Source organism: Typopeltis vanoorti, chromosome 6 (genome assembly GCF_054136105.1).
Source record: "Typopeltis vanoorti isolate ZY-2024b chromosome 6, IOZ_Tvanoo_1.0, whole genome shotgun sequence".
NCBI lineage: Eukaryota > Metazoa > Arthropoda > Arachnida > Uropygi > Thelyphonidae > Typopeltis > Typopeltis vanoorti.
Genome location: NC_143554.1, coordinates 1,066,620 through 1,079,067, shown reverse-complemented (window position 1 = coordinate 1,079,067; position 12,448 = coordinate 1,066,620). Strand labels below are relative to the sequence as shown.

At 35.4% G+C, this 12,448-nt stretch overlaps 1 protein-coding gene across 4 annotated transcripts in view; it reads right to left on the bottom strand.

Annotated features, from left to right (window-relative positions):
- The window catches only part of LOC150105243 (lanC-like protein 2), a 309,805-nt gene that overhangs the window by 37,381 nt on the left and 259,976 nt on the right, over nt 1-12,448 (bottom strand). For all 4 annotated transcript variants that reach the window (XM_090394012.1, XM_090394013.1, XM_090394010.1 and 1 more), the window contains one exon: nt 10,662-10,734. In XM_090394012.1, coding sequence (XP_090250138.1) covers nt 10,662-10,734 — 73 coding nt within the window. The remainder of the gene's footprint in view (nt 1-10,661; nt 10,735-12,448) is intronic.

Here is a 12,448-nt window from a genome sequence, read left to right as displayed (position 1 = left end):
CCTTGCAATTGTTTAATGTTATGTTCTTGATAAATATTTTATCACATAAAAAATAATAATGTCGTCCAAAAGAAGCAAGTCTGATTCTTCTACAGCTAGCAAGAAAAGAAAAACATTGACTTTGGAAACAAAACTCAACATTATTAAGGATTTTGAAGGCGGAATGAAAATTTGTGAGCTAGCAAAGAAGTTCGATCTACAGGAATCCACAGTAAGAACAATCATAAAAGAAAGGTTTATATATTTTGGAGGACATAGATTCTAACAAGGAACGAATTGTAGCCACAAGGCAAGGAATAAAAAAAAATCATTAGCTTACTATGAAGAAATTTTTCATGACATGAAAAAGACATTATGCCATCAGACGAATCTATTAGATTTTATGAAACCATCGACATCGAAATAACTTTCTTTTTTTTTTATGTATTAAAAACTACAATTATGATTATATTTCTTAAAAAAATAGATGTTTTTGTAAACCTTTGTTCCCTATTAACTAATATTTTGTATATTTGTATATATAAATTATATGCAAAATTATACCCAGAGTTACGTGAATTCGACTTATGCCCTTTTTGTTGGTCCCACCTACCGTGTAACTTCAGGATATCACTGTATATATAATATATTATTGTATATATTTATTTATATATACATATTTATATCTGACTGCATCCCCAGAGTTACAAGAATTTATCACACGAGAGTTAAGTGGATAATAACACTTTAACACAAGAGCTACATTAAACAAAATGTTGCAGATCCTCTATTGTGAAAAGAGTGAATGACAGAAAAGTGCTAGATACACAAGAAATAGCTAAGTTGTTATGTGATTACCACAGTAAAGTATACATTCCAGACAAATCCATCAGCTCTCTAAATGCCTGAGGAGAGCTGGATGAAAGAATATAGGAAGATTAGTTAGAAATATTAAAGCTGTTGCAAGATCTTGACTCAAACGCAGTTGGAGTGGATGGGATATTGGCATAGATGCTGAAGGAGTGTGATGATGCAAGGACAGCAAAGGTCATAATGTGCTATATAAAAGGTTATAGCAGTACACAAGGTAAGACAATCACAAACATTTATGCCCACAGTGGGATTCAAACTCATGACCTGTTGGTTGGTTGGTTGGTTGGAGAGCAGGTATGCTAATCACTCAGCCAACCAGGCTGGCTCTGAAGGAATGTACAGAACAGCTAGCAAAGCCTCTGACCTAGTTCAACTTAACTTTCAGATGCAAGATTCCTAATGAGCGGAAGGAGACTAGTTAATTTCATTATACAAAGGTGAATCTAAGACTGATACAGTGAATTATAAATAATAATAATAATAGGACTCTAGCATTGATGTAGAAAAGGTTTTTTTTTTTTTTTTTTTTTTTTCACCAGAGGTCAGGCCAATAAGTGTTGAAAAATCAGTACCTGTCAGTATCAAGATGACCTTGATATGGAGGTCAAAATGTCGAGTATTAGATTTTGGTTTATATTAAACTAAAGTTTTACTCAAACACGGTAGTTGTCTCTATCATTTACCAAAATGTATGGTATGGTTCTTTTTATCCTGGTTTGGCCTCGAACCTTGTGTGTGGTGCCACAACATTTAACTCTGAGAGGTATCTGAAAATTCTGGACAACACAATGCTTTCTACTTTGTGGTGTTTCTATAGAATTGACCATTGTCTCTTTCAGCAAGACAACATGCTGTGTCATAAGGCTGCTGCTGTAACTGCACAGGAAGAATGGTTCAAAATTCCCATTGATCGCCATGGTACACTTTTGGAAAGTATGCTCTATAGGATTGCTGCAGTCATCGCTGCGAAAGGAGGTCCTATATCTTATTAAGGTGTGTGCTACGGCTGTTTATTTCTCACACTATGATGTCATTTGACTTCTTTACAAGCAGCGTGTATCAATGATACACAATATCTTGCTGAAGACCCTGAGGAGGGTCTTCAGCATGATATTCAGTTATTTGCTGCTGATGATAAATTGATAACGACTAACTTCTCAAAAGAAGATGATGAAAATAGAATATCATACAAAAATTTGAAAAAAGAACTAGAAGAAAAATGCAGATTAGCAAAAATCACATATTTAGAAGAAAAAGCAGGAATATGTGAAGAAGCATACAATATGAAATAGTTAAAGAGATAACTAGAACATACTCACCCAACCCAGTTTCAATATTGCAAAAAGATGGAACCACAATAAGTAACCATGAAACAATAAAAGAAATATGGATAATCATTTAATTAGATTAATTAAATGAAAAATAATAAAGCACCAGGCATAGACAATATTCAAATAGAACTTCTAGAAAAAAGGGGAGAAAGCATAATAAATTACCTAAGGGAACTGTTCAACAAAATACTAAAGAAAGGAAATTTACCAACAGAATGGAGAACAGGCCAGATCATACCCATCCACAAAAAAGGAGATGTCAGATTCTGCACTAACTATAGACCTATCACCCTTCTAAGCCATTAAATATTCTAAGCTATAAAATATTCATTAGGATTCTTCAAAACAAAGTTAAACATTCCTATGAAGAACAGATGTAAGAAGAGCAAATGGGATTTAGAAATAGCAGAAGCACAATAGATGCAATCATCACATTAAACAGATTAGCAGATCTTATGAGAGACAAAAACTCTACCACTGTTTTATCAACTTCAAACAAGCTTTTGACTCAATAAACAGAAGCAAACTCATTAAAATTCTAGAAAACAGAGGTTCAACAAATACCTATTAAATTGTATCAAGAATTACTATTCAGAAACACAAGCAATAGTAAATAATAAAACATAGAAACAGATCAACTAGCAATTAAAAAAGGAGTTATGCAAGGTTGTTCATTGTCACCATATTTATTCAACTGTCACCATTTATACAACTATAAATGGAAGAAATATAACACATTTAAAGTATGCTGATGACACAGTTATCACTACAGACAGCCAAGAAAAATTAGAAAATATCCTGACCAAGCTGCATCAAACAAGTAACAAATATATGAAAATCAATTTTAGTAAAACAAAACTAATGGTAATAGGAAGAAAAAGGGAAGTAATCAATCCAAATGAACATAGGAAACAATAATATAGAACAAGTAAAGCAGTTCAATTACCTAGGATCAATGATCACTGAAGATCTAGACTATTTCGAAACCATCAAGCACAGAATCAATAATAGATGGATAACAATGGGCAGACTATAAAAAATATGGAACAAAAAATATTAAGCAAAGAACTCAAATTAAAGATATATAAAACAATAATAATTCCCATAGCACTCTATGGCTCAGAATGCTGGATCTTAAGGAAAAAGAAATGGATAAACTCAATGCCTTTGAAATGAAAAGCATAAGAAAAATCAATAGAACAAACTGGACAGAAAGAAAAACAAATGAAAAAAGTCAGAGAAGAACTAAACTTTAAAGACACAATAATTACAGCACTAAACAAAAGCCAACTAAGTTGGTTTGAACATGTTTCTAGAATGAACCCAGAAAGACTACCAAACATACTATTAAATGGTAGAATTGAAGGACAGCCCAGCAGAGGAAGACCAAGAAAGAAATGGATTGACAACATTAAAGAAAGCACCCACTTAAACTCCATAAGAGAACTTTATAAAAAGGCAGCAGTCAGAAAGAAATTTCAAAAATTCGTCTTTGAAGAACTCAACCTGCTATGAGCGGAAGAGAGAGAGAGATAATAAATTAGAAAGATTCAAAGAATGTAAAATCCATGTAGACTGGTTTGAACAGAAGGGGTTATATTTCAAATGACAATGATAATGCCAGTCCAATATTGTATGGAGGACATTATAGATAGAGTATTATATTAATGGGAAATTAATAGATATAGTCAGTGAAGTCAGAGACTTCAGGGTAATTGTGGATAGTGAGTTAAAATTCAGGAGTACTTACTAAAGTGGTTAAGCCACTGCATTGCATAACAGCACAGTTATAGAGAATACTATCTTGTAGGAATAAGGAAGTTCTTCTTCCACTTCACAAGCCTTTGATAAGACCGCATATGGATTACTGTGTGGAGATATGGATACTGGGGTTCCAAGGAGATGGGGAAACAAATGAAAAGATTCAGCTGTGAGTATCAAAATGATACCGGCCTGCAGAGTTGAATATGAGGGGAGACTTGAGGAATGTGGTCTTCAAAGTTTGAGGAATAGATAAAGAGAGGAGAGATGACAGAAACAACACACAATTTGGTAAAGAGATTTTGCAGCATGTGTCAAGGTCATATCTGGAAGTTTGCTTGGGGTGTTCTTAGGAAACTTATGAGGTCCAATGTCTTCTTGTGGTGTGTGGTACATATGAGGCCAGTCTATTATGTTTGTTAATTGTGTGAGTGCTTATGGCCAGTTCGTTTTGCAGGATCGATAACCAGAGTTTCTTGTACGAAAAATCCTTCCACCTTTGTATGCAACTAGCTAACCTTCTAGAAAAGAGTGCTAGAGTGGATAGTGAGTGTAAGATATTAAATGAATTCAAGATAAGATATGAGAGACGATGTTGTAAGAATGAAACCTAATGTGATGAGACTGGTTATTCCATGCATATCAAGAAAAAAAATAAACATAATAATCTAGTTACTATTTATAACTGAAGAGTAGTATTACAAGCAGTCGCTCATTATATGAGCAGTCATTGTGAGCATTTTTTATGAAAAAAAAAAAAAACTGTTTCTTACTTTATCTGTGTGTGTGTAAGAGAGAGAGAGAGAGAGAGCTTCTGAAATAAAATCAAGTAACGTATGTTCACAGGACACAAAATGTAAATTTAAAATTTTTTGTTTGGCTAGTGAAATTCAGAACAGATGCTGATTTCTTCAATGAGATACTCAAGTAAAGTAGAAGTAAAATTTCTTATCATCATCATACTGATATGCACCCTCAAGAAGTGTACAGAATAATAGTATGCATATGATAGTACTACACAATTATCTTTGCAATATACTTTCTAATTACAATTTTCTTACACGTTTCAGTCTTTTAAGACACATTTAACCACAATAATCCACCTAGATATGTGATAATATGTGGCATCTTTTGTATTTTTTCTGCCATCCTGGTACCAAACACCTCTTTTACTAGCCATTCTTTTACTATTTTGTTTACATGAGCATACCACTATAGATCAGCCCGGCTCACACCATCTTGAATGTTAACACTGTCAAGTTCTTTTCTTATAGCTTCCTTTTTTTTAATTTGATTAAAAATGAAGATATAGGAACAGTCCATAAATCAAAACTTAGTTTGAACACTGCCTTGTATATTGTTATATAGTATATTGGCTAATTTCTCTCAACAATTCCACATAAATTGATTCAATTTGCTTCTGACCATACTTGGTTTATTCATTTTGTTATCCATTTTCAAATTTAATTTACCATCTTCTTTAAAAATTGTACCTAAATAGTTGAAATATTTTACATGTTCTGTAGGTTCTCCATTGAGAATGCAGTTGAAGTTTTCCAGGTTAATGTCTTTTTATTATTATCCTAAAACTGCTTGGAGTCAAAGCCTTATCTAGGAGGTCCTCTGTCATGCACATAGCTCATCATACAGTGCCTTAAACACATTCATATTCTCTGCAAACACTACACTCCCAGTTAATGCATTCCAATCACCCATAACTCTCCATGCAAAAAACCTGCTTCTCACTCCCTTGCTCACAGCCTCCTTATACAGCTTCAAGTGATAACTTCTTGTTCTCTTCCCCATCCAATCTCCCACCATCTTATATTATAATTATTATTATTATTATTTATGCCTCCAAGGAGTAAAAAGACACATTGTGGGAGGTCCTTCCTAGGAAACACAAGTCTATTAAGACTCAATGTGGGAGGTCCCTCCCATGAAACACAAAGTCTATCATACCACTGCTTATACTCGTTGACCGTTCTCGCTCTCACCACTCTATCAGGCAATCCATTCCACAGTTCAACCACCCTCCATGCAAAGAAACAACTCCTCACCCTCTTGCTCACAGTTTCCTTTCATAACTTCCAGGGATGGCCCCTTCTATCCATCAAACTCTGCAGTCTACATTCCCTCAGCCGATCCTCATAACTAACATTGTAAAGTCCTGAAACTGTCTTTGTTATCTGTATCCTCTGTATCCTTTCCACAGTTAATTTATTCCCTTCCAATCCTTAAGACCAAATCTGAGAACAATAGTCTAAGTGTGGTCTGATCAGGGTCTTATACAACGGAATGATAGTTACCTTCACCACCTTTGCAATATGTCCCTTGAATTTCAGGTTTTCATCAATCATCAACCCCAGATCTCTAGTCTCCCCTACTTCCTCCAGTATACCTCCTCCAATAGAGTATGTACTGTCCCACTGATGTGTCTCAACCCTCAAGTTCTTACATTTCATTGCATTAAATCGTTACCCCCCTTTCATTTACCCATATGTCCAGCTTATTCAAATCCTCTTGCATAACTACCACATCTGCACTATTACCAATAACCCTCCCAGCCTCACATCATCTGCAAACAACTGAACATCCCCCCACTACAATCCACTGACAATGTCATTGATATAAAGGTTAAACAATACAGGTCCCAGTACTGAGCCCCCACAGGGCTCAGTACTGGGACCTGTATCAGAGAGAGAGAGTTGTGTATGTTGAAACTGCCCAACATACACAACTCTCTCTCTGATAGCTATCGGACAGACAATCCTGAATCCAGTTGACCAACCTGACATCAAAACCCATGTGCCACAACTTAAATATCAGCTTATCATGTGGCACCCTGTCAAATGACTTCGCTAAATCCAAGAAAATGGCAGTATATGCCTTTCCCTCATCTACCGCTCTTGTAACTTTATTATAAAAGGCTAGCATATTACTAAAACAAGAGTGCCCCCCCCCCCCTCACAAATCCATGTGACTCTCACAGATAACATTACCCTCATCTGCCAATGTTGTATACGGTCTCTAACTAACTAATTTCTCCAAGATCTTAACAACTGATGACACACAAACTTACCTATAATTAGACACTTCCAGTCTGCTACCGCTCTTATGACTATCTTACCTTCCTTCCATTCTCTGGGCACCTTTCCTGTAGCCAGACTTTCATTGAAAAGCCAGGTCAAAGGAGCTGTCAATTCTTTAGCACATTCTCTCAAAACTCGTGGTGAAATTCTATCCAGTCCCATAGCTTTACTGACATCCAGATTGCTCAGTATTTGGAACACGCTCTCCTCCTGCACCTCTTAACCTCAAACCCGCCCTATCCTTCTAGTATTAAAATTTACTCCTCCTGAATGAAATACACCAATAAAGTGTTCATTGAACAATTACACTATGTCCTCTGCATCAGTCACTCTATTCCCATTTTTATCCCACAAGGTCATTCTTTCACAATCATTTCTCCTCCTACTGGCCACATAGCTAAAAAATTTCCTAGGATTTTGTTTGGATCTTAGGGTCAATCTCTTCTCATATTTGCAGTTTCACCTTCCTTACAATACCAGTCACTCTCTCCTGGCCTGTGTCTTATATTCTTCATGCATCTGCTCTTCACCTGTCTACTTATATCTCTTCCATAGCCTCTTTTTCACATGCAGCTCCTGTTTAATATTGTTAGTCATCCACTTTACACCAAATTGTGTCCTCTTTTTCACTTGTGGAATACAGCTTACTATTGCTGCTAACAAATATTCCTTCACAATTTCCCAAGCACTAATGATATTCCGGCCTTCCAATTCCTCCATCCATGAAACTTTCCTAAGTTGATGTCTAAGACTAATGTAATCACCTGCCTTATACTTCCACATATATTCCCGTCTCTTTGTAATTCCTGCATGTCTTCATCTTCCATGTCAAAACCACATGGTCACTCTCTCTCTCCAACTGGTGGGAGAGATGTCATCTCACTTATTATCAGCTCTTCTGATTAAAAACCTCTTTAATATTAATTCTAAGACAACCCCTTACCAACTTGTATATCTCTATCATATCACCTCTCTTCCTGCTATCCACTAGACTCTGTATATTTCAACTTCTCAACCTTTCTTAATTTTCAACATTCCAGAGATCAAACACTATCTTAGTCAATTACCTCTGGTCCCTTTCCAACATCTCTTCATTCTCTTGAAAACCAGGTGAAAAAATCTGTGCACAGTAATCCATTTGGCCTAATCAGAGCCATATACAATGGAACTAGAATCTCATTTCTTCTACAAGTTATTGTCCTCTACATCATTGCGAGAATTCATCATATTTTCCTCACAATTTGGGTAATATGTCCTCTAAATTTCATATGCTTATTGACCATCACCCGAAGATCTCTTACTTCCTCCAACAATATATCCCCACCGAGTAAATTCTACATTCTATCTTTGTTTTTCAAATTTAAAACCTTACATTTCGCAACATTGAACTGGCATCATCACTTCAATGTCCATTCACTAAGCCTATTCAAGTCTTCTTTTTAGCAATAACATTTGCTCCACTCCTTATAACTAATCTCAACTTTGTATCATCTGAAAATAACTGAATATTCGTATTGAAGTCTTCTCCAATATCATTAACATACAGGTTAAACAGCAATGCCTTAAAACATACCCCTCTAGTGACTTTAATCTTCTGGGATGCTGCTCCTGCATACACAACTTGCTGATATCTATCAGATAGCCAATCGCCAATCCAATGTGCTACTCTAATATCCAATCCCATCTGCTGTAGTTTGACTATTATCTTTTCATGCAGTAATCTATCAAAAGCCTCTGCAAAATCTTAGTAAACTACTGTGTATACATCTACTTTGTCCAATGAAGCCATCACCTTATTGTAATAAGTAGATTGCTAAAACATAACCTCCCTTTAGCAAATCCATGTTATCCATCAACCATAATACCACTGTTGTCAACCCAATTCTGGATCTTGGTTCTCACCAGCCTCTCCAAACTAACTACTGAGCTATAATTTGATGCTTCCCCTCTGTCACTTACTTTATGAAGCAGTACAATCTGGCCTTCCTTCCACTCCTTAGGAACTCATATTAAACAAATATGTCATGGCAGATGTCAATTCCTTGGCACATTCCTTCAAAATACGTGCTGATATATCATCAAGTAACACAATCTTATCAACATCTGGTTTACTCAATTCCCCATATACCTCTTGCTCACAGTCAGTCTCTCCTCATCTCATCCACTGCTCTCAAACTCTGCACGATGTCACATTCGCAAGGATGAAAGACCTTCATGAAATGTTCATTAAATATCTTGATATGTCCTCTGCAGCAGTTGTCCTTATACCATTTTATCCAATTACTATCATTCTATCATTCTTTTCTTTCCTGACTACATATCAAAAGAACTTCCTAGTTTTTTTTTTTGGCTTCATTAGCTAACTGCTGCTCATACTGTGTTTCTGCCACCCTTACCAACTGAGTCACCCTCTTTGCCTGTTCTTTGTCCTCCTTACGGAATTGATTATTATCACTCCTTATGTTGCCTCCATAAAGGCTTTTTATCTCTGTTGTCTGTGTTTTCTCTCTCTTTTATCTCTGTATAAAAACATTATGGAACTGATTATCATCACTCCTCTTATGTTGCCTCCATAATGCCTTTTATCTCTATATTTCATGCTTATTTTCTTCATTCATCCATTTAACACCTACCTTATTTAACATTCTGCCCTTTGGAATACATTTAGACACTGATTCTATTAGATAGTTCTTGAATATCTCCCAAGTAGCAGTGGTGATCTTCTTTCCACCCAACTTCTCATTCCATGCTACAGCTGTAAGCTATCTTCTGAGCTACAGCTTCAAGCTTCTCAAAATCATGAGCCCTGTAGTTTCACATATGTCCTTTTCTCACAGAAGTCCTCACATGTTTGGTAACCACCCAGGTAATCACTTCATGGTTACTTTTGTCAAGTGAAGGGAGATTTGACATATCATTTAATAACCTAATAACACCCTTTTATTGATTTTACTGATATTCTTGATTTTCATACCAAAATTGTATGGGATTTATTTACATGTATAACATCATCTGCATAACACAAGCTACATTGAAGTAGCTAAATAGAAGTCTTCCCATAACTTATATCTAGCTACTTTTATACTCACAGAGCTTAGCCAGAGTTTTCAATGTATTTTCTCAAGGAAGCATGCTGATTTATTTGATACAAACCTAATGATTTTTTCATTTTCTGAACTGCCTTTTTAATTTATTGAGTCTACCATGAAGTTGTGATTTTTCCATCTTTGCAGAAAACTTTACCAAATACTGTTCTACCTCATATTTCTTTGTTCTATATTAAAATAGTATGAGGGAATATAGTAAGTGGAGTTGACAACCATTCACAGTTGGGAATTACATAAAAATCATGCCTTCCTAGCTGAACATCAATCAATGTTTTCTTCACAGTTTATAACTTTTATAAGTTTTAATCAAATCTAAAATGAAGATATATTAATATACATTTTAGGGTGAAAAAAAAACATCATTGCAGTTGATAAATTTCTTAAGTATCAGATATCGTTAAAATTCTGTTTTATTATCACTCCTCTTATGTTGCCTCCATAATACCTTTTATCTCTGTATTGCATGCTTAATCTCTTCATTAAGCATGAAGAGATTAATGTAACATTTACCAACTTACCTTCAAAAAGTGAAAGGGGTCGATCAGGTGTTCTACAGCCATGTTTTCCATAATCATAACACCATTCAGCAAACTGTAAATATATTAATATGTAAATTACAAGTTATTGCATATAGAGATGAGGAAATTAAGTTGAATGGATATATATATATATATATAGCAGACCTTGATAGAATAAACAGATTTATTCAGAAATGTCCCAGAGAACAATTCACATTTGATAGATTGTACAATACACTCATTTATATTTTTCACATATCCCTCTCAACAGAAATGCATTTCACTAACTTATCACGGGTCTTATTAAAAATCTACTTATATATTAAAAATCTACGATATATATATATAGCAGACCTTGAGAGAATCAACAGATTTATTCAGAAATGTCCCAGGGAACAACTCACATTTGATAGATTGTACAATACACTCATTTATATTTTTCACATATCCCTCTCAACAGAAATGCATTTCACTAACTTATCACGGGTCTTATTAAAAATCTACTTCTCACTCAATTACCATGCTCTTTGTATAATTAAATGGATGGCCTTTAATTCTACTATCTCTCTCTCTCCCCCCCTCAAAATAATTTCTCTTACATGAATCCTATCAAAAATTTAAGAGTATATACTCCACAGCCTAGAAGCAAGCTTTTATTCTTTCTATTCCCAAAACGGGAGATAAAAGTCAGCCATCAAACTATCACCCAAACCTCAAAACTTTCAAAAATAATGCAGCAATGCATCTCCCTATTGTGTCCCAAATGTGGTCTATGGAATTCAGATCTAGGAAGAATGATGGCCACTTGATTCAATTAATATCCTTGGTCTCCAGAAATATCTCTACTGATCGTGTACAATGTGGTGTGGCATTGTCATCCGTAAAAATGAATTCTATGCCTATGACACAATCAAGCAAGAGGTTGAAGATATTTGGTGCAATATTGTTCACTAGTCATAGTCCCTTTTTCTAGCATTTGTAGCTTGGTGCATCAATCAAGCATAATAACTCTTCCACACCATGACTCCAGCACAACTGTATCTATTCCTTTCAAGAACATTATTACGATGGTAAGCAGTACTACTTTCATGCCAGATCAAGTGTCATCTATAATTGGAAGAAAGACTAAAAGAACTTTCATCTGTAAGTGGTGTCTTGTCCAATTTTTATGGATACAACACCCACCACTGAAAATGTGCTCTACGATGAACTGTGGATAAAGGGATGCAGACTACAGGCTTTTCGGCACATAGGCATACTTGGCGCAGACGTTTTTCAGAGTTTGTCAAGATATCTGTATACCTGTTCTTGGAGGGAGCTGACTTGTAAGCTAGCCTGCCATGGCGTGCCGATTATGTTTTGGTGTTATAACCAAAAATCAACAATAGAACAATTTTTGGAGAAATCTTCACAAATTTAGCAATATGTTCTCAGAATTTCAAATTCTTTATTCACAATCACTCCAAGATAACTTGCTTCCTCCACTTCTTCCAGTATAACTCCATGAAGTGAGTATTAAGCATCCCATCTGTGGATCCCATATTTAAAAATTTCCTTTTGGTTTCATTAAAACGATATCCCCATTCATTTCCCCACCTTTCCAGCTAATCCAATTTCTCTTGAAGATTCAAAACATCAGCACTATTAAAATAACCCTCCCAAGCTTCACATCGTCTGCCAACAACTGACATCACTCTAAGTCCTGTGACAATATCATTGACATAAAGACTGAACAGCAGTGGTTACTGGACTGAACCCTGTGGAACTCCACTTGTAACCTTCCTACT